The sequence below is a fragment of the Corapipo altera genome, unplaced genomic scaffold (assembly GCF_003945725.1).
Source record: "Corapipo altera isolate COAL_440 unplaced genomic scaffold, ASM394572v1 61286, whole genome shotgun sequence".
Taxonomy (NCBI): Eukaryota; Metazoa; Chordata; class Aves; order Passeriformes; family Pipridae; genus Corapipo; species Corapipo altera.
The window spans coordinates 273,240-298,026 of NW_020884907.1; the positions used below are offsets into that span (position 1 = coordinate 273,240).

Here is a 24,787-nt window from a genome sequence, read left to right on the forward strand (position 1 = left end):
TGACTTTCTAATTCTTTTTCTAATTCTGTTAAGGTAATACCATATGTTGCCATCTGAGGCAGCTGAAGGTAACAAGTTTCATAGAGCAGCCCCAAAAGATTTTGAGAGTACTAAAGATCATGGTATTTGTGTTTTGCTGCATCAGAAAATCTAGAAAAACTTCCTGTTAAAAAACAGCAAAGAAGTATTTTTACCTAGTTATGATAAAATGGTGTGGAAGAGAGAACATTCACAAAACTTGCAAGAGTTATGGCAGCTAATCTGTGCTGCTTTTGAATAGTTGTTTATTAAAGGCACAATGATTTTGCCTATTTCATAGTCCTACATTGGATAGAAAGTTGTCAAACTTTGTTTTTGAAGACTTGTGACAGAAACTGTCTTTAGACCTGAAAGTATACAAAAGTGTAAGTAAAGTGTTCTCCAATTAGATTTTATTAAAGACAACACTTGGCCCTTAGAAAAATACATGGAAGTGTAGATAAGAATTTTGAGGATTTAAATCACTGATGTTGCTGTATAATGAGCTAGGTAAAGTGATTTCAGAGGGTTTTTTTAATTTATTGCTGCAGATTGGTCTCTAAAATGAGCTTTTCAGTGCCAAGACAATTGGAGGATTGTAAAAAGACTAACAACATGCCTGTCAGTCTCAATTTTATTGACATTTTTGTAGCATTTTTATGAATACCACCTGTGTTTACTAGTACTGAAGAAACTTAGAAGAAAAAAAAAATTTCGTATTTTCCCCACCCTCTCCTATGATTTCAAGTCATGTACCTGTTAGCAATCTCTAACCTGTATGTACTTTTTCTTGTGAATTGAACAGTTTTGAAGGCTTGGAACTTGAGAAGACTGCAGAGAAGAACCTGGTTACCTACTCACGTGAAGTTGGTTCTCCCCATATGTGTGTTGAATTAATTAGAGTTGAATATATGTTAATATTTCTTTTGTAATCATTCTTTCTTTTCAGTGAGCATGTGATGGATTGACCTTGGCTGGCTGCCACCCCACCACCCCCCCTGCCTCTCTCGTACTCCCTTTCCTCAACAGGACACTGGGGAGAAAATAAGATGGAGAAGTTTGTAAGTTGAGATAAAGAAATGAATTGTCAGTTGCTGTCATGGGCAAAACAGACTTGATTTAGGGCAAATTAATTTTTTGCCAATTAAAATAGAGCTGCATGGTGATAGACAAGAACAAAAACTAAACACACTCTCCTTACTCGCCTCCCTCACTTTTTCCCATGCTCAACTTCACTCCTTCTTTTCTGACTCTTCTACCTCCTCTCCCCTGGGGAGGGGCACTGCACTGCACCTTGGCACTGCACCCCAGACAGAACAGCTGCAGTAGTTACCTCAGGAGGGTAAAGCAAGGTAGTTTCTTCTGAAATTATGACTCAGATCTACTCGTGTTTCTACTGGGAAGCTTGTAGCCTACAACCAGTTGTGGCAGTGTGCAGCTGAAGAGCTCTAGTAGCCTTGGGTTCACTTAGAGGATGGAGGGTGGGTAGTTTTGGGATTTGCCAGAAGACACCAGTGCAATTGCCTGTGACTCTAGGCAGGGTCTTTTTGTGAGGTGAGAGGAGAAATGCAGGCCTTGGGACAAAAAGGCTAAGAAGTATGATTTATTGAAGAAAATACCACAACTCCCCCCCCTTGATAGGAAACCTGGGGAAGCTAGTGTGCTGGCAGATGGTCCTTTGATACCGTCATCAGAGTGCTTGGGTTTGTGGTTGGCAGTGCCCCAGCACCAGCTGGTGCTACAGGCCTTGGTCTGGATGTGGATTTGTGCTGTCCCTGGTGCCGGGCTGAGCTCTTGCAGAAGGGACCAGTCTTTCCCCATATGTGTACATGCACAGGAAGAATATTCTGGCACATGCCCAAAATAATTATTTGGAGGGATGAGGGGTGAGAACAGAAGCAGCTTGTCTCCATATTTCTTTATTATCGTTATTTTCAGGAGTTCAGATTCCTCTGGGCAAAGCAGGTAGCAAAGAGTTAGAGCTACAGCTGCATTTTCTAATACGCAGAAACAGGGCTGAGGTGAGGAAGATATGGACCATGATGCTACAGAACCTGATACCGGCAAAGCCAACCCTTCTGGGACATGGGGAATGTGTGGGGATGGGGCTTGGCTGAACTTGATATAGCTGCGAGCCAAGGGAGTTGTCCATATTGTTGCTGCTTAGCAGCCTTTGGCTGATGTTTTATAGTCACTCAAGTGCTGTTGTTCCCTGTGTGGTCCCAACAAACTCCCTCTTGCTTATTCTCCTTTACTGTTTTTCAGTGGCTTAGTTCTTTGCAGTAGGTATGGATTATCGATCTTGAGTTTGTTGATTCTTCCTTTTTGGGCCTTAACTTGTTGATTTTTTTTTTTTCATTGTAATGTTCAGGTTTCCTGGATGAGCCCTTTAAATATTTGTCTGCATGTTGTTATTTCTATAAGCTGTAAAATAAATCTGTATTTTGGCTTCTCAACATGCTTGGTTATCTGAACTATGATTACTTTTATTACTCCTAAACCATGCAGAATTATATATCATAGTACAAAGACTTACTTGGATGATGGTTTGCGGGTTCGGTTTTTAGTTTGTTTCAGCCTTCAGGAAGGAAAGGGGTTTTCTGTGTTCTTTTTTTTGTAATGTATCAGTTTTTCTGTCACTACAGTGATCTTTTTTTTTGTCTGTTAGGTTTTTGCTCTTAGTTATGTTTATCTGTTTTGCAACTGTCCATCTGCTTTTCTTAGCTCAAAACCTCTTTTCTGCCAATTGATGATTGTTTGAAAGAAATCCATTATGTGACCTCCCAGCCTGCTCCGCAATATGCACTGAAGTGCAGTGTGTGGGGACCATCAGAAGTTGCCCTTCAGAAGCGTACTTCAGATCCAAACTGAAACGCGAATAGACCCACTCTGAGAAACTGTCTCTGGCAAGTGTAGATGACCATCTATTCACTCTTACAAACTACAGATTTTTTTTTTTTGTGCTCTTCCCTTTCCTCTCTGTTCCCTTTTTTGCCTTTTTTTTTCCCTAGAATTGATGAGAATTGGAAGGTAGGAATTCAGAGACTTCCAGAAAAGCCAAAAACCTGACCTGAAAGAGCCATCAGTATTTTCCCAGAACTGATGGTGATTTTTTTAATCATGTAGGCTTTAATCAAAATTTTGAAACATCAGCTTGCAGTGAGTCACTTCTGATTCCAGAGCTTGGATGGTATGTATTTGAGGTCATGATCTGCACAAGCAACTGTCTGTAGAAAACTGGCCTGTTTAAAAGTCTTGAGACTTGGTTATGTGAAATTTCTACTGTTGACCGGCTGCGTTTGTACGTAAAAGGTGTTCTATTCAGGTGACTAATTTCACATCCTTGGCAGGGTGTGCCAGAAGAGCATTTTGGACTCTTACTTTTTAGTAACTCTTGTGCCAGAGTCCCGGAAGACTAAGGAAGTGTATGTTGTAATATTTTAAAAGGTAAAGTGACTGTCTGGATACTTGTAGCATGGTAGCTTAACATAAGTCTCACGTAGGATAATGGAAAGAATATTGTGGATTGACAAATTTTAAAAATTGCAGGTCTGTCTCAGTGGTTTATGCTGCAGTTCAAGCAAGAAAGAGTTTAAGGGATCATAATGGTTTATGCTTTTCAGGAGGTTGGATCTACTGATCAGCATGGGCTTTACAACTTTTCTAGACCTAAAAAATTACTTGTCCAGAGAAGTCCATGAAAATTAATACCAACAGAAGCCATCTGCCTGACTGAGTTGAAACAGTATTGAATTCTGTAGTAAAGTGGTAATTCTAACATAATCCTTTAGCAACCTCCAAAACCATGAAAAATATATAGTTCTTTATTATTTTAATTGCTTTTTAAATCCACTTCCATGTTTACGGTAAATTCATTGACTTCCTACCTTCATTTTAAAGCATATTTTTATGAGACAGATCATGACCTCAGTATTTTTTTCCCTGAATTTAAGAAGTTAGAGCCAAAAGGATGCTGTAATAGAGCAAAGAAAATGGAAATTAGCAAAATAACCATGGGCATTCTTGTTAGGTCGTGTATACAAAGCTCAGATATTTGAAGAGAGGTCTAAACTGTTTCTTTGCCTGATGGATAGTGGAGACGAGAACAGCATGGTATTTAATTTGAGTTAAATACCACACTTAAGCTTGGATATCAGAAGAAAAAGACATTCTGTTGTAGGAGGAGTGGTCCTTCCTTGAAAAGGAATAAAAGAATAAACCAGAATAATTTCAGAATATATAATCTCCAGAATATAGAATTCCCCTTATCTAGGTTTCATGGAACATTTAAGAGACTTCTTATCTTCTCTTTATAAAACATAATAAAGCAAAATAATTAGGGCATCTGTTTCCTGGAGAGAAAGAGTTATCAGTGTCTTTGAAATACGTTGCCTTAATAATAACTTCTGAAAATAAGTGAAAGGAGCCATTGACAGTCAGCCTGTCTGCAAGCAAAAAGGTGAAAAATGTTAACGGATTTATACCTATATGTTTTAATTATTTGAAACACTTCAGGATTGTACTGTTCTTGTAAGTTCTTCCACATGTGAAATGTGTTTTACCTTACAATCACCCTTTTTAGCTCCCACTTTACTATAATTCCACCATTTGGATGTGTTAATAGTATAAAATGATTAAATGATTTTATAAGGTTAAGAATGCATAATAAAATATTTTAAATGGAATATACCCTTCTACTAGAATCTAAGTATTGCTATATAAAAAAAGAAGACAAAATAACCTACTTTTACAGAAATGTGAGCCATCTGAAATTTTTTACGTGTCAGTTCTATTTGGAAGGGAGACAAAAGCACTTCAGGGGAGGTACTCTGCCACCTTACATGTGTTTAGAAAATTTTAAATTTATGTAAGTTTTCCTTACCACTGCATCTTTAAATGCTGTTACACTATACCCTTTTTACCTATTGTCTGTATAATTTACTTGGCTGGGACTGGTCTGTGTGGATGTAAATGTTGCATAGGGATGTGAAAAGTGTGTTAGGGTGACTCCCCTTAATTTTCTTTGTTTTATTCTGAACTCTCTCCTATGTAGCTCTGTTCTGATCAGTTTGTTTTCCTAGTGCATAGAGACTGGCAAGTATATGGAAAGCTTTGTGGCTTTGATAGAATGCATCTGCTTTTGATTTTTATGATCTGGCAGTAGTGTGTGATCTTAATTAGTGTCAGCTGATGGTTTTTTTTCCTTACCCTGATGGGACTCCAGTGGCTGCAGACAGGCATTGCTCCCATTTCCCTGCTCAGGCTGTGATTTCTGAGCAAGCTGCCATTTGAGAGACATGTGAGCACCCTGAACTGGGTACAGTGCAATTACTAATACTCTTCAAGTTATGTTCCAAGCTGCAGATGTGGAGGAATGCCAGCCTTCATTAGGGTGTAATTGTGGCTGGGGAACAGATTTCATGTGTAGTCGCCTTGGAGCTGCTGGTTCCACTAACAGGAATGTGCTTGTGCTGAAAAATGGTCTCAGTCAAGATCTTCCTCGGTGCAGAGAGAAGTGAGGTTAGGGTCCTCCCTAACCCTTTTCTCCTCAGCTCTGGGGAGTAGCATTGGCTGTATCTTGCTGGCTTCCAAAGTCACTGAAGTTGCAGAAATTGTTAATGTTTCGAGCTAGAAAAAAAATTCTGTTGGGGAGCCTGAACCAGGCAAACATGTCTGGTCAGGCCAGTCAAGTGCTCGTAGGTGCTGGTCTAGCCAGACAGGCCTCCTGCCAATGGAAGTCTGGTGTGTAGTGCCTAGTGCTGCATCTGCTGTAGTGCTGACAAGTGGTCACAACATTTCAGAAAGGTCATAATGGTTGAAGATTTCCTTGAGAATTTTTTACCTAATCACTCAGAACTGTGCTTGGAAGTAAATGTGTCACATCCTTCCATGTGGTTTTGAAGAGGACTGTGGGGCTGTGTTTACAGTAGGACACTGTAATACAGCTACCAGTTTGTGAGAAAATGCAAGTGACAGATTAGTTTTCCTTCAAGCCTTTGGAAACTCATAAGCTGGACCATGCAGCTTAGATTTTGGTTTGTTTTGTTTTGTATTGTTTTGTTTTTAATGTGGACTAAATCTGCAGCTTGTCCTTGAAATAGAAGTAGTAAAATGATCTGTGAGTGTTGGTAGAAGTTGATGGTTGGAGATGAGATTGGGCTTATTTTGTAGGCTAAAATGGTAACAGAAAATAGAATAGAAATCTGTCCATGTAAGGAGGAGAAAAAAAAGTTAATTTTAATGTACTGTAAACTACATCTATGCATTCCTACCTCCTCCTCCTTCGCATCTGTTATTTTGTGCCATAGTTCTTGTTGTTTGTGAAGTTTTTTTCCGCCTTGTTATGTGCCTGCAAGATTGAATCTACTGAAGTAGCATTTAACCAGGAATGTTGCAGGTTGAAACCATTAAGGTTTTCTTCTTTTTTTCTTCCCCCCCCCCCCATAACTTTTCTTGTGACTACAAATGTGACTTTAAATCAAATATCTTTGCTTGTGGGATTTCACTGTTCCTTCATGAGTTTTTTGCTAACCTGCCGCCCTTACATGCTCTTACTAAATTCTGTGAATGGAAGCAGATGCAGGCCCTGATATCTTGCTGTCACTCTGAAATAAGATACAAACTAGCTAATACTTAAAACCTTCTTCTCAGTCATGTAGTCCAGGCATACATCAGGTCCTTGAAAAGGAGCTTATTTTATGGTAGTTAGAAAGTGTTAATTCAGTTGTTTTGAATGGTGGGAAGTGGATGAAGAAGAGCTGATATGATTACCGTGATCAAGTATTTGGGAATTTTAGCTACCTCATCTCTCAGTCTGGCTCATTCTTTCCCACTCTGAATAATACCTCCACATCTTCCTTGTTGTCTTTAACAATGACTTTCTTCTAGAAAGATGTGGAAAAGTCATTTGTCAAAAACCATGTAGTAAAGTGTAAGTCTAATAAAAATAAAAATTGAAATAAGAGTTGTCTGTTTTGAGGGTTTCCTTTTTTTCTAGTATAAAAATAGGGTGGAGGTTTGGGGGAATTGTATATTCTGGTGTTTTCAGTAGCTGGGTGTTACAGTTGCCAGCCAGTGGTACATTTTTAAATATATGTTACACTATGAAAGGCAAGCAAGTTCTGTATGCCATCTGTCCCAGTTTTTCAGCTTGACTCAGGTATAGCTACTTTGAAACTTGTGAAATAAAAGGAAATAAAGGAGAATCCGGTCTTTTAATTCTGTGTTGTCTGAACCATAATTGCTTTTCATGAGGGATTATCCTTAGCTTGAAGCTCTCAGGTAATAAGGAGTGCCTCAGAATATGTTTACTGATTGTGTGACAGAATCTAGGAAGTTGTGGGGCTTTCAGGACCATCTCTGTGCCATTTCATTGAGTTGAAACAGTATTCTGTGACTCACTTGTCTCAGCTGAACGAAGCTGATAAAACTAACAGACTTAACTAGCTGGACTTCATTGTCTCTTGTTTAACTTGGTTTTCCTGAAAGCTGCATATTTGCTGAAAAGATGTGAATTGGAAGGGGAGAAAAGTTAAATGTGTTTTGAGAGGTATCTAACACAGCAGAAATGGAGAACTCTAAGTGGACATTGCATATGCTGTTAAATTCTCAGCAATTTCATACTATAGAGGCTTTTAAAAGGAAAAAAAAAGATTGAAGATGTGTCTCAAAGACGTATGTGTCGGATTTTTGAGAGGTAGCTTGTGTTCATATGTCTTGTTAAGATCTGTAGAAGTGAAACATTGGTGCATTGCTGAAGTCTGGAAAAACAGAGGTTTTTTGTGAAATTCTTCAGAGAGCGTGCCAAGAAAACTTGCACTTGAGGTGAGATGCCTTTGAAAATCCAGTCAGAGGTCTCTGTGCTTCTAGTATGATTTGGAGTTATGGGTAAATATGTTCAAAGAATAACTATTTTTTCATGGAAGATATGGGTAAATAGGGCTGAAGTTTTTTAGGGTAGACAAAACTCTTTGTTCACACACTCAACTGCCATACTAAATTTTCTCTTGTGAAAGTTCTACAAAATAAGAGGAAATAGTTATGCTTCTTATAAGTGAAATAATTAATGAAAATAAAAAAAGTAGTAAATACCCCTCGCAAGGATACAGGCTGGGGCTGGTGGAGCCAAGTAGCAGTTCTGGGACATGGCCCACACAGCAAAATAAGGGTCAGCAGCACCTGGGGCAGTGTGGGACAGACACAGTCCTGAGAACTAGGGTAGGGTGAGGACTGTCCCCTCTGCTCAGCACCTGCTAGACCCCACCTGGGTACTGCCTCTGCCTTGGGTCCCTGATAGAGGAATGACACTGCAGGGAGATGATGGGAAGCCACTGAGACAGTGGGTCTGGAGCCCTTGCCCTGCAAGGAGAGGCTGCAGGACCAGGGCTGGTTGAGCTGGGAGGAGGGATGGCTTCGGGGTCACCCAGCAACAGCTCAGGGGATGGAGGGGATGCAGTGGACTCTTCACAGTATTCTGTGGTGGGAGGGAGTGTTGGAGACAACTGGGACATGCTGAAACAGGGGAAATTGAAACTAACTGTAAGGAAGAAATGTTTTCCTCACAAGGACAGTCCAGCACTGGAGTCAGGGTCTATACAGGCTGTGCCATAACCAGCCTTGGAGGTTATCAAGCCCCAGCTGGATAAAGCCCTGAGTAATCTGATCTGAGCTCAAAGCTGGCTGTGTTTTGGCCAGGGTTTGGACTGGATATGTCCTGTGGTGCCTTCCTAACTTGAGTTATCCTGTTATCCTGTATATGACAGAAAAAAAGTGTGCATGGCACACAACTTTGTTTTGAGACAGTAACTATAATATACAGACATATCAAGAGTATGAACTTTTATTCAAGTCAGGATTGAACTGTGGAAATATGATGCATGATGCTCTTATAAAATAAACTTTAAAGTTTATTTGGAATTATTATTTGGAATAATAATAGTAATAGTAGTAATAATAATAATTTCATTTCTACCTGTATATACCAGAAACCAGACAATTATGTATCTGGACTTGGGTAAGAAGTAACAAATCAAGTTGGAATCTGATCACTCACACTTTCACCTTTTCTTACTGTGTAACTTTTCCTGAGTAGCACTGGGCATGCATGTTGTGGTCTTGCTCTGAGATGTTGGTCTGCCCTTTGGTGGTGCTTTAAATGCTTCTTTTTTAATATGAAGTAGTAGAGAAAAATTCTTAAACTTCCAACTTTTTCTTCATGTTGCATGAGAAATATATGGATATATTTATTTTTTCTTCTTTACAGTCAGGAAGGTCTTTTAACCTTCAGCAAAGAGTTAGTTGCAGTAGTAATCAAACTCTGATTTCTCTATTGTGAAGACAGAGTCATCCATCAAGTCCTGTGTGAAAGAGTGCTTACAGAGCACTTTCTCATATATGTTTGATTACTGGAGCACAGCTGCTGTTCTGGGTAATTAATATGAGACTATAATATTGTTCCGATAGGTGCTGTGTCTATATTTCCAAGGTTGGATGACCTCTCTTGCTTATATTCTCTTCTGTCTGTGGCATTTTATGTGGGTTATTGATTTTTTTTTGCTTGCAGGAAATAAAGTGCTTTTTGAAAGTCTGGTGAGAAAAATCAGGCAGACCTTGTACTTGCTTGAGGGAAATGCTGCTGAGAATAAAAGGTGTGGATTTTAGTAGTCTTCCAGCTACCGTGTATGAAAAGAGATTTAGTACTTCTGACCCTCAATCTTAATAGGTGTTCTTTAAATTACTGTCCTGAAAACTGATTGTTAAACAGTAAAATAAATGCTCTTGGTTTAGAAGCTTACTTTTCATTGAAGGTGACAGGGGCGTAGGTGACTTAAGGACATTTATTCAGATCTACAATTTTCTAAGTAAACTTATTTTCTAATGATTAAATTTTTTTTTAGATTTAAAAATAAATAATATTTTATTGTTTGCAAAATTAAAAATTTAGTTTAATTTAATTTATAGGAGGAAAGGCAAACAGAAGAGAACCTTTTTCAATAAAAAGTTTTAAGTAAAGCGTAGCGTTTTCTCCTCCTCCCTTCAAAAGACACAACTTTGAAAATTTTAGGATATCAATATTTGAAATTAAACTGAGAGAATTCTTCGACCAAGGACAATTTTGCAAGTGGGAATTTGGACTTGCGCTTTGCAAAAGGAAAATGCTGGGTCTCTTAGGTGGTACTTAGCAATATTTTTGTATGGTTCGTAGTTTGTTTCTCACAGCTAGACATGTCAGTGGTCCTGCCTGTCCATAGAATGCATGATGTTGCAATCTTGTAGTAAGAATTCTAAATTGGGATGACAAGTTTTGAGCTGTTATCAGAACTTTTATTGTCTTAAGCATTGTGGCATTTGATACTTGAGTAATTTGACTTTTTTGACTTGAGATATCTTAATGTGGTTGATTTTTTGCCTTCTCTTCTAAAAACATAACTCAGCTAAGGATGTGTCAGGATACATGTGATAAGATTTCAAAAAATTGATCATCATCTTGTGTTTACGTGTGACTTCATTTCTTTCAACTAGCACTACCCTTTTTCTGTGGGTGACCAATGACACTTAGATGTGAGTTAGGGCTACTTTGAATGCAACAAATTTAAGGCACATTTTTTAAACAGTCCTCTACTTTAGCCTAATTCTGTCTATGTACAAAAGAGTGGAAATTTTATAACTGACTTGGTTGAAAGCAGGCAATGTTAATAAAACTTCCCAGTCTGACCATTCATGAGGCTCTCTGGCTGTCACACTCCCACCACCAGAGACTTTCACTGCTGGCACCAAAGCCCCTTTGCAGTGGGTGGCTCCAGTGACCTGATAGGTCCCCACTTGACTCCCCACCCATTCTTACTTAATTAGACCAGATTTCCTTACTGATTTCTCCCCAGGTTTCCCACAGCAGAGACTCAGATGTCTCATTCCATAGAGCCACTTATTCATGGTGCAGTAACACACAAACAGTCGGACCTGGGGCTTCCAAGGAGGGACCCCTAACAAAGAAACCCCTGGGCTTTTATCCCCTGACAGTCCAAGCGCATGGAAGTCTCACTCTGGCTCCTGAGTCTTTAGTTCCTGCTGTGTCTCTGAGTGTCCATCCACCTGGCCGGTGCTACTGGTGCTCTTTTCTATGCAAAGGCTTGGCAATTCGTGACTCTTGCCTGTGGCTCCTGCCACCCAGAGCTCCACCTACATCTCACTCTGCAAGCTGAAGACAGAGCTGCCTACACTAAATGTATTCCTCAATAGTAATCCTCCTTGGGAAGGACTTTTCAAAGGACTGTTATGCCTTGGCATCTTCACTCTTTTTTTTGTGTGCTAAAAATGTAAATCTCTCCAGTATTAGTGTTCTTGCTTACTTAAATAACATATCATATGCTGCAGGGAGGAGAGTGTTTGGTTTGTTAGTTCTGGTGCACACCTGCATACACACTTCTGTTATGTCCATTCTCTCTAACTTCTTGAAAGTCTTACTTGGACAAGACCTTGTCTTGTCATGGAAGCCTTTTTACTAACACATCTTCCTTAACTGGAAAAAGCAAACTGAGTTTTTTTTAGTTATTTTGAAAAACAGTTAGGTTGTGTAGAACATCCTTATCTGCTTAGCTAATGGGATTGATTAGCTATTATTTTACAAGTGCATTTTTTATATACTATATTTTCTTCATTGTGATGAGAATGGGAAAGACAAGTCTTAGAGGTTAAACACAGCACACTAGGTTTGTGAAAGCTGTGTATCAGCAGTTTCTGAAAATGAAAAAGTCTGTCTGGAATCAGGGCCAAGATGCATTTTAGGTTTGTTGTGGTTTGTTTGTTTGTTTGGGAGGGTTTGTGTGTTTGTTTTGTAGTTTTTGTGTTTTGTTGTTGTTGTTTGGTTTGGTCTGGATTTGCTTTTGGTTTGTTTGTTTCTTTCTTTTGGTTTTGGTTCTTTGGGGTTTTTTAGAAAGGACTCCTAAGTTTATAAGGCTAAAACATTAGGTGTAACAAAGACAACAAGTGTTCACTGAGCTGGAAGTTGTACCCTTTGGATTTCCCATGGAAGTGTAGTTCAAGTGGCTCACACCTAGCCTTGCATACCTTTCAACTTTTCTAATAGAGGGCAACTGAAATTACTTTTGCTTTCTCATCACAGGAAGTTATTCTCACTAGCTCTTCTGCACAGACATCATTTAGTCAGCAAAGTGCCACCTGAGCCTTCCTGCCTCTGTTTACTAGATTTGATTCAAGTTCTATTTCACATTCACATTAATTTTTTTAGTTGGTAATTGACACATGCTTTTATGGATCCTTCAAGTTACAAGTCTTCCAATAGGTACCTTTTCTTTAGTACTTAGCAATAAGTCACAGGCTAGAGCTGTATTTTACCTATAGATATGTGGTTTTAAAAGCATATAGTGTGTCCTTTTCATGACACTGCATTTTAAAAACATAGGGCAAGGTTCAAAATAGCTGAAGATGTTACATAAAAGTGACACTTTAAGAGCTAGATCATCCTGCTTGCCCTGTGAAACTTGTAGAAGCTAATTTGTATTCTTACAGTTAACCTGTTTCTTGCCTTCTTTTTTCTTATTGGCAGACCTCTCTGGTAATTTTGTATCTTGAAATCTTTTTTACTTGAAGTCAGCAAAGCTAAGATGCCTCACTAGTCTCAATGTGTCATGGTTATGAATATTAGTAAAGTGTTCTCCATGTTTTAGGAAAAAAGCCATTTTAACTGATTATGTATAGATTCCACAAAGATAGCTGTGTTCTATCTAGTTGTCATGTGCTTCTCTTGCAAGAAGAAACAAGTGTTTCAGATAACCTGAGAGTGCACTTTTATTTCTATTGATTTTTCAAAAGTGCATAGGGTGATTAGCTCAGGTGTCTTAGCTAAGATACCAAGACACTGAAGAATTGTCGAATGCATAGTTGTCCTGTATCTGAGCAATTGCAGGCTCCTGTGACAGGACTAAATCTGTTATTTTACATTACAACCTCTTTCCTTTGCTCTGAGTCAGTGAGCTACAGGGAGAGTGCTGGAGCAAAGGTGAAATACTTCTGTTGTATCTCTGCCATGGTGGAGCTCCTGGCAAAAGTTAGCTTTTCTAATATACACCTTCCAGCATCATTGAAATGCCACTGCCAAGAGTTGCGTGGAAATGATTCTTCCACCCGGAATTTGTCCACAGAAGTGAGAAGTTCAGTCCCCAGGAGTATTGTTTCTGGTTGCTGCTGTTGGAAGTATTTGCATGGGAGATAATACTGTTGTGCTGGCTGTTGTCTTACTGCAGAGCTGACCAAGTCAAATGTTTGTCTTTTCGGGAAGGAAGGGTGTCTTTGTTGCTTCTGCTTATTGATTCCAGGTTTTTTTTAAGAGTAATGTCGGAGATATTTTTTGTTTGTTTCTTTCCAGCTGTGATAGACAAAATGTCAGTAGAATAAGTGACCTACCCTACAGAACTTGCCATGAACCATTTGGTTGGACCACCTGAGGGGGAGGTCAGTGAAGAGCCAGCGAATGGAGCAGTGAATGAGTCAGTGGAGGCTGATTTGGAGCACTCAGAAGTGGAAGAGGAGCAGAGGTATGTGACTCACTACCCAAGGCATACAAACAGCATCCAAGCAAGCCTGTCTGGGCAGGAGGAGGAAGGGATGTTAGCTCGGTCAGCCAGCACGGAGAGTGGTTTCCACAATCACACGGATACTGCAGAAGGGGATGTGATAGCCACAGTGGAGGACAGTTACGACACAGAGAGGGTGCAGGAGAATGAGGATGAGAGCGCGTATGCAGTGCAGTACAGGCCAGAGTCTGAGGAGTACACGGAGAACGCTGAGGCTGAGCATGGCGAGGCCATTCATAACCGAACATTGCCCAATCACTTACACTTCCATTCCATTGAGCACGAGGAAGCCATGAATGCGGCCTACTCAGGTTATGTCTACACACATCGTCTCTTCCACCGAGGAGAGGATGAGCAGTATGCTGAGGCTTACGCTGACTACGGACTGCAGGAGCATGTATATGAGGAAATAGGAGATACACCAGACCTCGATGTTAGGGAGGGGATCCAACAGTATGAGCGGGAAAGGGAGGAAGCCGACAATTACCGTAAGGAGGCACTTGGTGCCCGCCTTCACCACTACGATGAGCGGTCGGATGGAGAGTCTGACAGCCCTGAAAAGGAAGCAGAATTTGCACCCTACCCAAGAATGGATAGCTATGAACAGGAGGAGGACATTGATCAGATTGTAGCAGAGGTGAAGCAGAGCATGAGCTCCCAGAGCTTAGACAAGGCAGCTGAAGACATGCCAGAGTCAGAGCAGAGTTTGGAGCATGGTCAGGCTCTTGTCAGTGGTGGGCATGAAAGTAATGGCCAGCTCACATCTGGTTCTCGAGTTACATCCAGCTCAGGAGAATCTGTACAGAGGTACAGCAAGGAAAAGAGAGATGCAATTTCACTGGCCATCAAGGATATTAAAGAGGCTATTGAGGAAGTGAAGACAAGGACCATCCGTTCTCCATATACCCCTGATGAACCTAAGGAGCCTATCTGGGTGATGCGGCAGGACATCAGTCCATCCAGAGATTCTGACGACCAGAGACCACTAGATGGAGATGTGAGTATACAAAGCTTTTGGCTCTCAGATTGTGTATGTCTCATTCCTTTAATTGTGACATGCACGACAGTGAAGAAGGGTGCATGTGTTGTTCTGTGTCTCATTCTTGAGAAAGTATGTGGTGCTTTGTTTTAAATTTCTACTCTAGAGAGCACGAGAGAAATAACCACATGCATTATCTGGTAGCCAAACCTTTCTTTATTAAACACTGCTGACCCCAGGTATACTGGATTTGTTACAAGCTCTTTACTTGTATTTTCTGAAACAAGTGCTGTTACATTTTTTGCTGACATGGGGTATTTTAGAATAGCTACCAGACACTTTCTTTTCTATTATCTATCCTTGTGTGTTTTTGTTAATTCTAGGTTTTTAAGTTTCATCTTCTGTCACATAATCCCAACAATTCTGTCAAAAATCTATTAATATTCTGTATGGCGGTATTGTAGCTCAGATTTATATTCCAGAAAAGTTGCATGTCCACTTGCAGGCTCTAGAAATAGGTTATGAACCTCAATATATTACATTATCATTGTAAAATGTATTCACTCTCCAGCAACCTGAGCATCAAAGGCCATCATTTGGATTTACAGCATCAGCGCTTCTGAAATCCTGTACTTTTGGCATGAGGATTAACTTGGATCAGAATTGTTTCCCAAATTGTGGTTCCAGCTGTCTGTAAGAAAATATGTACTCCAAGTTTTATGAATTTTCTGCATTTTTAATAAAATAAACTCAAAACCAACTGCTAACTGCATTAAATTAATGCCTAATATGAAAAGAGTTGGTAGGCTAAATTTACTGACTTAAAATAGTCTATTATGTATTCCTAGGCTATTACTTAAAGGGTAAATGCACTGCAAACATTTGCTCTATCCTCTTTACTGCTGTGGAATGTTTTTTTGACCTTGTTTTTTTTTGAGAAGAACACCAAAAATAGAACTTTTTATGTGTTGTTTGGTGTTTTAAACTGAATTATTGTAACTTTAAGAATGCATCAGAACTATTTAAAACACCTCAGCCATTGCAAAGGGAATTCAGATGGTGAAAAAATATCACATACCAGATATTTCTATGACAGGCTTCTGGATTCTTTATCTGCCTTCAAAATTATGAAGACTAGTATTCTACAAATGGGAAGAGATTTTTGGAGCACGGTGTTTGAGTTGCTGAAAAAAACATGCAAGCTGATTGAGACGTAGCATCTAGATTTAATTTTTTTTGGAAACACAGTGATAAGTATGTTTGAATTGTTTTCCTGATTCTTAATAGTTTTATTGAACATTAAAAAAAAAAAAAAACAAAAAAAAACCAACCCAAAAAGCCCTACAAAACCAAACCTCTATTGCAAAAGTTATTTCTACTAATATTTTAAAAATTAAGTCTGTTACAGAGTTGATTAGCAGTCATATGAGGGCTAAAGAAATCTTCTCAGATTATTCTTTATGGGTCACAATTATTTTTGACTTACTAGAAAAATTCCAAAAGCTGTAATTATTTTTCTCCCCTTTTTCAAATCGATCACATTACTTTTTGCTATACATTTTGTTTACCATATTGTCTATGTTTGTAAGTGTTGTCTTTGCTTGGAGGATCGAAGAACTTCCTATTGCTTCCTGATCGAGTGTAACACCAAGTACGATGATGGTCTCTGTGACATTAGGCTGAAGATCCTGAGAACACCAAGTCCTTCCTGAAGGTGCTTCAGCTACTCTACAAAATCTATCTGCATTTTGCAGAATTTACCTCTTCTAATATATGCTGATGCGACTCAGCCTGGTATGCTGATACAGTGACAAAACAGGTGTTTCTGTTGGTCTCTGCATAGATTAGATATTGAAGTACACAGAGGTTCCCATTTTGCACCAAAAGTTAGTTTCTTGTTTGATATTTTCCACAGCAAGTCAGATAAGAACCTTACTTAGATTTTCAAGGCTGGCTGCAATCAGAACAGTGATCTATAATGACAGTATAGCTCACTGAAAAGATAAATGATGGTTGTAGATGTACAGACAATCTGTGTTCTTGGAGCGAGGAAGTGAATTAGGCAAATAGTTTAGAAGATCTATAGCAGATTGAGGGAAAGACGTTGTTGAAGGGACTTGGGTCTGTGTAGGAATTTTTTTTTTCGCTGAAGATGAGGTATGTATTTGATTTACTGGATTCTTTAATTCAGTTGACAACTCAGGAACAGTCTGCTTTCTTTAACAAAGCATTTGTAGAATTGCGTAGCTGTAAACTGGGCAAAAACCGATTGTCTTTTGACTAAGTGACCATGAGTGGTCAATTGTAATAAAAATATAGTGAAGCCCATTCATCTAATCATAAATTTTATTTCTGTCTCTCTTGAGAAAAAAGAGGACAGGAGCTGAGACCAATTAGTTTATGCCAACCAGATATACCAAAGATCTTTTTCTTTCTGATTTGTAACACTGACCTTGAAGTAAGACTGTTTTTATCTTTAGGCAGACACTATTTTCTTACCTCGGAAAGGAGCTTCAGATAAATAATGCAAATTGGATGCTTTTATTACCTTCAGTTATTTTGCAGGTCTACTTTGAAAATTGTCTTTATATTTTTCAGCAAAACAATTTTCCTTTTAGAGATAGAACTTACTTGAAAATATTTGTAATACTTTTGTGTTCTTAATCGTGAAACTGATATTGAAACTGATAAGACCTCTTTAGATCCAAATAGCAGTCACTTTTTATTTAGCTAGGAGCTGTCCACTGGAGACCAACTAAGCCAGGGAGTCAGAAAATTTCAGTTGAGACTCATTAGATACAACTACTTTTGCCTTTTTTTGCAAGAAAGTGACTTTTACTCCCCAGTGCTGAGCATTTGAGTGATACATTCACAGCAGAATGCTGGGTAGAATACCAATTGGAAGTGTCCAGAGACTATTTTGAGAAGCTAACAACCCAGAAATATTCTGCTAACCTGCAGCTGGGTATAGTTTGGGACTGTTAGGAAAGACATGCAATGACTGTGATGGTAAGAAAGATACAGATCACTCCATCCATTTGCGCTTAAGATGTCCTGATTTCAGGTTTATTCACAGGTAACCTACCAGGAATATGAGTCATTCCTATGTATTTCTCCTCAAAAGAAATGCTTGGTAGATACATGAAGAAGAAAATTTCTCACAGCCCATGGATTATTCTGTTGTAATAAACTCTGGTAGCCCTGTAATGCAGGAGACAGGTAGCTGGCTTCTGTGAATAAATAAATAGTGTACAGATCCACCTGTTTAATATTTAACAATCTAGAGTATTAGCTGCCATGTACCTTGTGCACCCTGGTTTAGTGGTGTGTGCTTTCTCTTGAATAAGAGATGGTCTGGACATCTAGCTTGTGGGAAGGGAGTTGTGTATTTGATAAAAGCTGAAAAATCCTCAGTGTCTTTTGAATAAGGGCAGTAAGAGGGTTTTTTAATGTTTACCACACATATGAGATGTGTACAACTGACATATCCTTCTCAAGTCTGTTTATCAGAAACTTTTTAAACCAAAGCAGACCATCACTTGGATATGGCCTCACAAGGATCTCTTTTTCAAATACAATGGCAGTTAGAGCTGCAAGAAGTGTGACATCAGAAAACTGACCTGTGATGGAAAAGACCGTGGAAATGCAGTTAGGTTGTGTTTTCTGAGTGTGAAATGGGGGAGATTTTGTTCATACATAGAATCATGGAATCATGGAATGGCTTGAGTTGGAAGGGACCTTAAAGATTTTGTTCCAAGCCTCCTGCTATGGGCAGGGACACCTTCCACTAGACTAGGTTGCTCAGAGCCACATCCAGCCTGACCTTGAACACTTCTGGGGATGGGGTATTCACAGCTTCTCTGGGCAACCTGTTTCAGTGTCTCACCACCCTCACAGGAAAATAATTTCTTCCTAATACATGATCTAGACCTGTCCTCTTTCAGTTTCAAGCAATTCCCCCTTTTCCTGTCACTGCTTGCTCTTGTACGCCTCTGCAGGTTTTTTTTTAGATTCCCATCAGGTACTGGAAAGCTGCAATTAGGTCACCCTGAAGCTTTCTCTTTTCCAGGCTAAACAATCCCAATTTTCGTAGCCTTTCCACCACAGTGGATAAAGTTTGTAGCTGGAGCTATGAAAAGTTTCAAACGTGGAGTTTGTGGTATGCATGTGCCCAAGAGCAGTGAAGCAGGAGACCCTTCAGGAAAATATGTTCTTCTAGATGCACACAGTTACCTCACTGGAAGGGAAGGCCCATATCTCATTTAGGCAGCTCTTGCTCATCATTCTTACCTGTCAGATTCTCCACTGGAAACTTGCAGTGAATGCACCTAGCCAAGCACAGAAATTGTGGTGTTTAAAGATCTAAATAGAAGACATGCAATGCATGATCTGTACTTGAGGATGAAACATTTTCAAGTGGAAAAGAGTGTAGTTTTCCATAGCAGATAATTCAAAATGCAATGAAATATTCTGGTGTTTAAACTGCATGGCAGGTCTTAAGAAGGGATTTTCAAATGTTGTAGGGCTTTGAGAAGAGTGGCTTGCTTAGTTACGGAAGTACAGAGACCTGATAAGAAAAGCACCGAAAGGCACAAAAACTCAAGTAGAATTTTTTGGGCTGTGATTTAAAGAGAATAGAAGCAGATTGTCTTCTTCACTTCTACCATAATCAGAAGGAAACAGTGGTTTGGAGGGCATTTAAGAACCAGACACGATGACCTTTTTCTGAGGTCTGTTCAGTTATCCGTGGGGTTGTAGATCTGAAAGCCGAGTTTTGCTGACCTGCAAGGCATGGTTTGTTCTGCATGCAAAGACTTCAGTTTTGCAAAGCCCTGGTCACTGGTGTTCACAGTCTGTGTTTCTTTGCAGACACTGGAGGTGGTATGATGATAGAATAAACCCTAATATAAAGAATAAACCCTAATATAAAGTAAAACCACATACATGGGTGGTTTAGATTTGTGAAGTAGAAATTTAGAGCTAAAAACAAGCCTTCCAGATAGAACAGAACTGAGCTGCATTGTTTTGCTTCTCTGTTGTTTTTGGTTACATATGTTTTATTTCAACCTTTGAGTTCTCAGTTGCTGGATTTTCTCAGTTCTTATGACTAGTGAAGTGTTTGCATGGAGATGAATTTGCTTCACTTTTTCCACAGCAGGAGTAATGTATTATTAAAAAGGCTATAGAGAAGATTTTTAAATAATTAAGCACGCTTCAGTAATAGATGAACTAAGAGGGGAGAAAAAGAGAAAGGAAAGAATTGAAGTAAAGATGAGCTTATAGTGATAGTATATTGTTTGGGGTTTTTTCTGAGCAGACCTTTTGAAACTGTTGATTGAGCACACAGACTACAGGTCACCTTTCTGTCATCTACATGAGACCACAAATTTAAGTTTACATGGAAAAAAAGTTTCAAAAGCCTGAAACCAAAAGTCATTAGAAAACCAAACCAATACAAAAAGGGTTTTATTCATCAGTCACACAGAAGAAAGCTTAAATTTATCAATTAGTCTGCTTGAGGACAAACACTCCCAGATGAGTTACAGGCTTTTAAATTACATTGAGCGCTGGATACATAACCTCTTGAATATTTTTTTTGTTTTTAGATTTTTTTAATTATTGAAAGATGAAAGTAATTTCAAGGGATTTTTCTGTGCTGTTGAAAACTAGAACCACACTTTTGAAAACACAGGAGAGATCTACACTGATTTTTTTCAAACTGACGCATAAAACTGCATTGTTACTGGAAGTTCAAGTGGAAGTACAGTTAAGGAAGTCCATACTCAAGAGAAGAGAAACATCCAGCGCTCAACCAGCTACCAGGAGCCCTGCCGTGCTACCAGTCTTCCATCCAGCATGCATGGTACTGGACAGACCTTACCTCAAAGCGTGTATATGTGACCTGATGGACAATCAGAGTCCATACAGCCTAAGATTTTATGCAAAGAGAAGTTACTAGCTCAAAAAGTGTGACTGGGGTGCTGCATGGTTACTGCTACTGACTCATGTGGCCAAGAGACTCTTTGAAATGGGCAAAATAAAGGGCTATCTTGCCCTAACAGGCTCAGTTACATTTATTCTTGGTTGTATTTTTAGTTTGCTCCCTTGAACTTTTCTGTGTCAGATCTAAACTTCTATCTTTCCTAGCTGTGTTTTTATTTTGTATTTGAGACAGTAATATAACAGTAACAGGTAGGAATTTTTCTTGAAAGACTTTGACAGAGGTACAGAGTCACTGCTTAGATGAAAATCTCTGGTTTTGTACCTTCAGTGAATTTTGCTGAAGAAAGAGAAGGGATGCCATCCAGAGGGACCTGGACAAGCCTGAGAAGGGGATCTGTGAGAACCTCATGAAGTTCAATAAAGCCAGATTCAAGGTCCTACACCTGGGTTGGGGCAATCCCAAACACAAATACAAACTGGGAGAAAAAACTCATTGAGGGCTGCCCTGCAGAAAAGGACTTGAGGATACTGGGGGGTGAAAGATTGAACATAAGCTGTGTTTGAAGCCCAGAAAGCCAACAATATCCTGGGCTGCATTAAAAGCGGTGTGGCCAGCAGGTTGAGGGAAGTGATTTTGCCTCTCTATTCCGCTCTTATGAGACCCCACCTGGAGTACTGATTCCAGTTCTGGGAAGCCTGACATAAGGAGGATGTGGACCTGCTGGAGTGAATTTAGAGGGAGGCCAGGGAGATGATCAGAGGGCTGGAGCACTTCCATGAACACAGCCTGAGAGAGTTGGAGTGGAGAAGAGAAGACTCTGGGGAGACCTTACTGCAGCTTCTCAGTACCTAAAGAGTACTGAGGGCTGGGAGAGGGATGTTTTACAAGGGCATGCAGTGATAGACAAGGAGAATGACTTCAAATTGTCGGAGAGTAGATTTAGATTAAATGTAAGGAAAAAGTTATTTACTGTGAGAGTGATGAGGCACTGGCACAGTTTACCCAGAGCAGCTGTGGATGCTGCATCCCTGGAAGTGTTCAAGCATTGGACAGGGCTTTGAGCAAGCTGATCTAGGGGCAGTAGAACCTAGATGATCTTAAGGTCCCTTCCAAGAGAAAATATTCTATGATTCTATGATTTCATCCCCTCTGTCCCAGCCTTGTGTGTGATTATGTGACCCAAAAGTTATACTCTTTTCAGGTGATCTGCTGCTAAAAGCATGTAAAACAACACTGCTTTTATAAAGCGAGAGCAAGTGCTTGTATTTAGAGATGCTCCAGTGTCAGTTACATTTGTGTTCATGAGCTATGCAGTAAACAGCTGAATTGACCTGGATAAGCTAGATGTAACTCAATCCTCTCCTTTTACAAGTTCTGTTACTAAATCTCTCTGCACAGTAGCAAGGAAGGTTTCGCACGTGGAGAGGCTTGCACATTAGTCAGAGTCAAACAACACCAAAATTGAGATGGAGAATTTTTGGATGTACCAGATTGAATATCGTAAGAAAAATGTAAGTAGATACTGGAGAGGAAGAATGGGGTAACTAGCACTTTTTTACTGATGCACTTAAGAAAAAAACATTCTAATTCCATTGATGGACTTCTGTACCCAATAACGGCATACTTCACGTGAGCTTACTGTGTTTGTTCTGACATTTTTGTTAGGCTTCGAAAACTTGTTTTGTTAATGACAACAGAGCAGTCACTAAGTTTTTATTTTATACTTTATTTACAGCAGCTATGCAAGTTGTCTATCCACTACGATCTATCAAAATATTACTTGTTATTGCTGTGACTGCATTCTTTCTTTGTATGTTATATATGGTACCTTTAAAAATGCATTTTGGTGTTGAAAATGAGTGTTTGTTCTTCCAAGTCTTAACTTTTTTCTACAAATGTTTTTGCACATGATAGCTCTCATGTCATGTCATGTAGCAAACTTTGTAGGATGTTTGATATTTCAGTTTTGTAGTTTGGGGAGTACTGGTTGGTTGGTTGGTTTTGATTTTGGGGTTTTTTTGTTTGTTTTGAGGGGGTTTTTTTGTTTGTTTGGTTTGATTTGGTTTTGGTTTTCTTTTTTTCCCCCCAGAAGTATTTGAGCAGACATTGAAACAGAGCCTACAGAAAGCCTGTGATAATTTTGATGGTTGCTTAGTTCTGATACTTTGTAAATGAAAATAGCAGAGTAAAAGTATTTGTAGTGCTACTGGAGTAACTGTTAGTACATTTTGAATGGTGCAAAGTTTCTTAATGCCAGATATCTGGTTTAAAAAATTAATTGTTACCCTTCAGTGTATAAATATCAGAGCTTTCAGGCCTTCTAAAGATATTTTGTGTGTGTGGAAACATTTGGTGCTTAACTTGGTTTCTTTTTCTACTGTTTAAAGCGCAATCCTACAATATCTGGATGTCATTATTGAATTGATAGTATTGTGAGCCTTTTATATTTAATCCTAACACAAAAATACTGCATAACTATTAAGAATGTGAGTGTTATGAATACACTTCCGTATGTAAATAGAATTGCTATTTCTGCCGTTGTTGCACTGTTAACTCTGGTAATTGCACAGCAAGCCAAATGAGCCTGTATTTCATCCACAGACCCTGCTTGAATGCTCAAGGTACAGTGAGCAGTTCTTCACTCTGATGGCACAAACAAATCCCAGGATTCTAGGGACCATTTCACAGCTGTATCTGGTCAGGGACGGTGTCACAGCTGCGTCTCCTTTTTACCTTACAGTTGTAATTCAAAATACAGGGAGATGCAGGGACTGCTCTTCTACCTAGGAGGCGTATGTGTAAGGAATTGCACCTTAACTCTTTGGAAGCCTTTGTTAGTTAACTATAATTTTAATACCTAGTTATTATCTGAGATGGATGTTTTAGAGCAATGAGTGTAAAGAGAAAGAGGAGAAGGCAGTTCCGTTTCTTGTTTTGTTCCATATCTAAGAGAAACTTAGTGGTTTGGGTTTTTGGTTGTTTGGTTTTGGTGGGTTTTTTTAAATTTTGTACCACGTTTTATAGAATGCAATGTTGCAGCTGGAGTGGATGCAGAGCACAAGGGCACTCCTAGATTGGAGCTGCTGCCAGCTCAGAACACTGGAAATGTAGCCCTTTTCTGGTATGACTCATTGGCTTAGAGAAAAGCCATGCCATGTAATTGCTTATGAAAAGAGAAGAATAGCAGCTGAGTGTTTTGCCATCTGTGATGAACTGCTGAGTTAGCAAAGCTAGGGCCATGGTCTCCTTGTGTCAAAGGAGAGTGTAGAATGCCAGGGCTGTTGGGCTAAACATCTAGCTTGCATAGCTAAATGCTAAATTTCCTTTGAAGGTTCACATTTTGGCTTGCAGAGGCATGTTTTACAGGTATGTCCTTAAAATCTGCCTCTAAAAATGCTTGCTGGGTTAAAGCTTTGTACTCTTTCATTTTGGTCACCTTCATTGATTCCATACTCTGTGTTCCTGTGTCATATACCCCCATACCAGGGCCCCCTGCTATGTACTATAGATACCTTGCTACAGCTTTTTAGTGTCACCAGCATTCATTAGAAGTTGTCTATGATTAGAATATCCTTTCCCAAAGCATTCTTTCCCTTCATCAAGATACTTGCTGGCAGATCACGTAGACAGTTGCTTCACTGAATTGTTTTCAGTGAAAAGAGAAAAATGAGGAAATTTGATCTAAAGAGCATGTATATTACTGAGATCATAGCATGAACTGTGGAATATCTTCCAAGTTTGCAGTGTATCTAGAATGAGGAATCACCATCCTTGATTACAATGGTATTGAATAATCATTGAATATGTGCACAAGTCCTTGAATACACCAGTATTACTCTGCACAGTTTATAAAAGTTGTTTTGTAAGATGATGGAATAACATTTATGGACAACCAGTGCAGCCTCCCTCTGCTCAGTTTAAATTAGTTTAGCACCTCAGGAGATTATACCTGAGAGCATGTGTGCTTGTGGGGAAATTGCAGTCTTTTCTTCACTTTCCCGAGTTTGACAACTAAGTAATCTTTAGCTGAATCCCTGTGTTCTGGTAGGGTCAATTCACTTGTCTCACACCAGAGCTTACTGCTAAGTGACTTCACCTTTTTTCTTTCTTGGAGTGTCAGAGCTCAGGATATCGGTCTGCATTGTCTGCAGCCTTCAGTAAGCTCAGACATTTTTCTGCAGGCCGCAGTCATGCACTCCTGCAGCTGAAAGTCCTGTAACTGCAGCTTAGTTGAATGATGACAGTAAGAGCAAA

At 39.3% G+C, this 24,787-nt stretch overlaps 1 protein-coding gene across 4 annotated transcripts in view; it reads left to right on the forward strand.

The window, feature by feature from the left end:
* APBA1 (amyloid beta precursor protein binding family A member 1) overlaps positions 1 to 24,787 on the forward strand; it is an 80,678-nt gene that overhangs the window by 29,153 nt on the left and 26,738 nt on the right. For all 4 annotated transcript variants that reach the window (XM_027652481.1, XM_027652484.1, XM_027652483.1 and 1 more), the window contains one exon: positions 13,403 to 14,607. In XM_027652481.1, coding sequence (XP_027508282.1) covers positions 13,456 to 14,607 — 1,152 coding nt within the window. In that variant the 5' untranslated portion in view covers positions 13,403 to 13,455. The remainder of the gene's footprint in view (positions 1 to 13,402; positions 14,608 to 24,787) is intronic.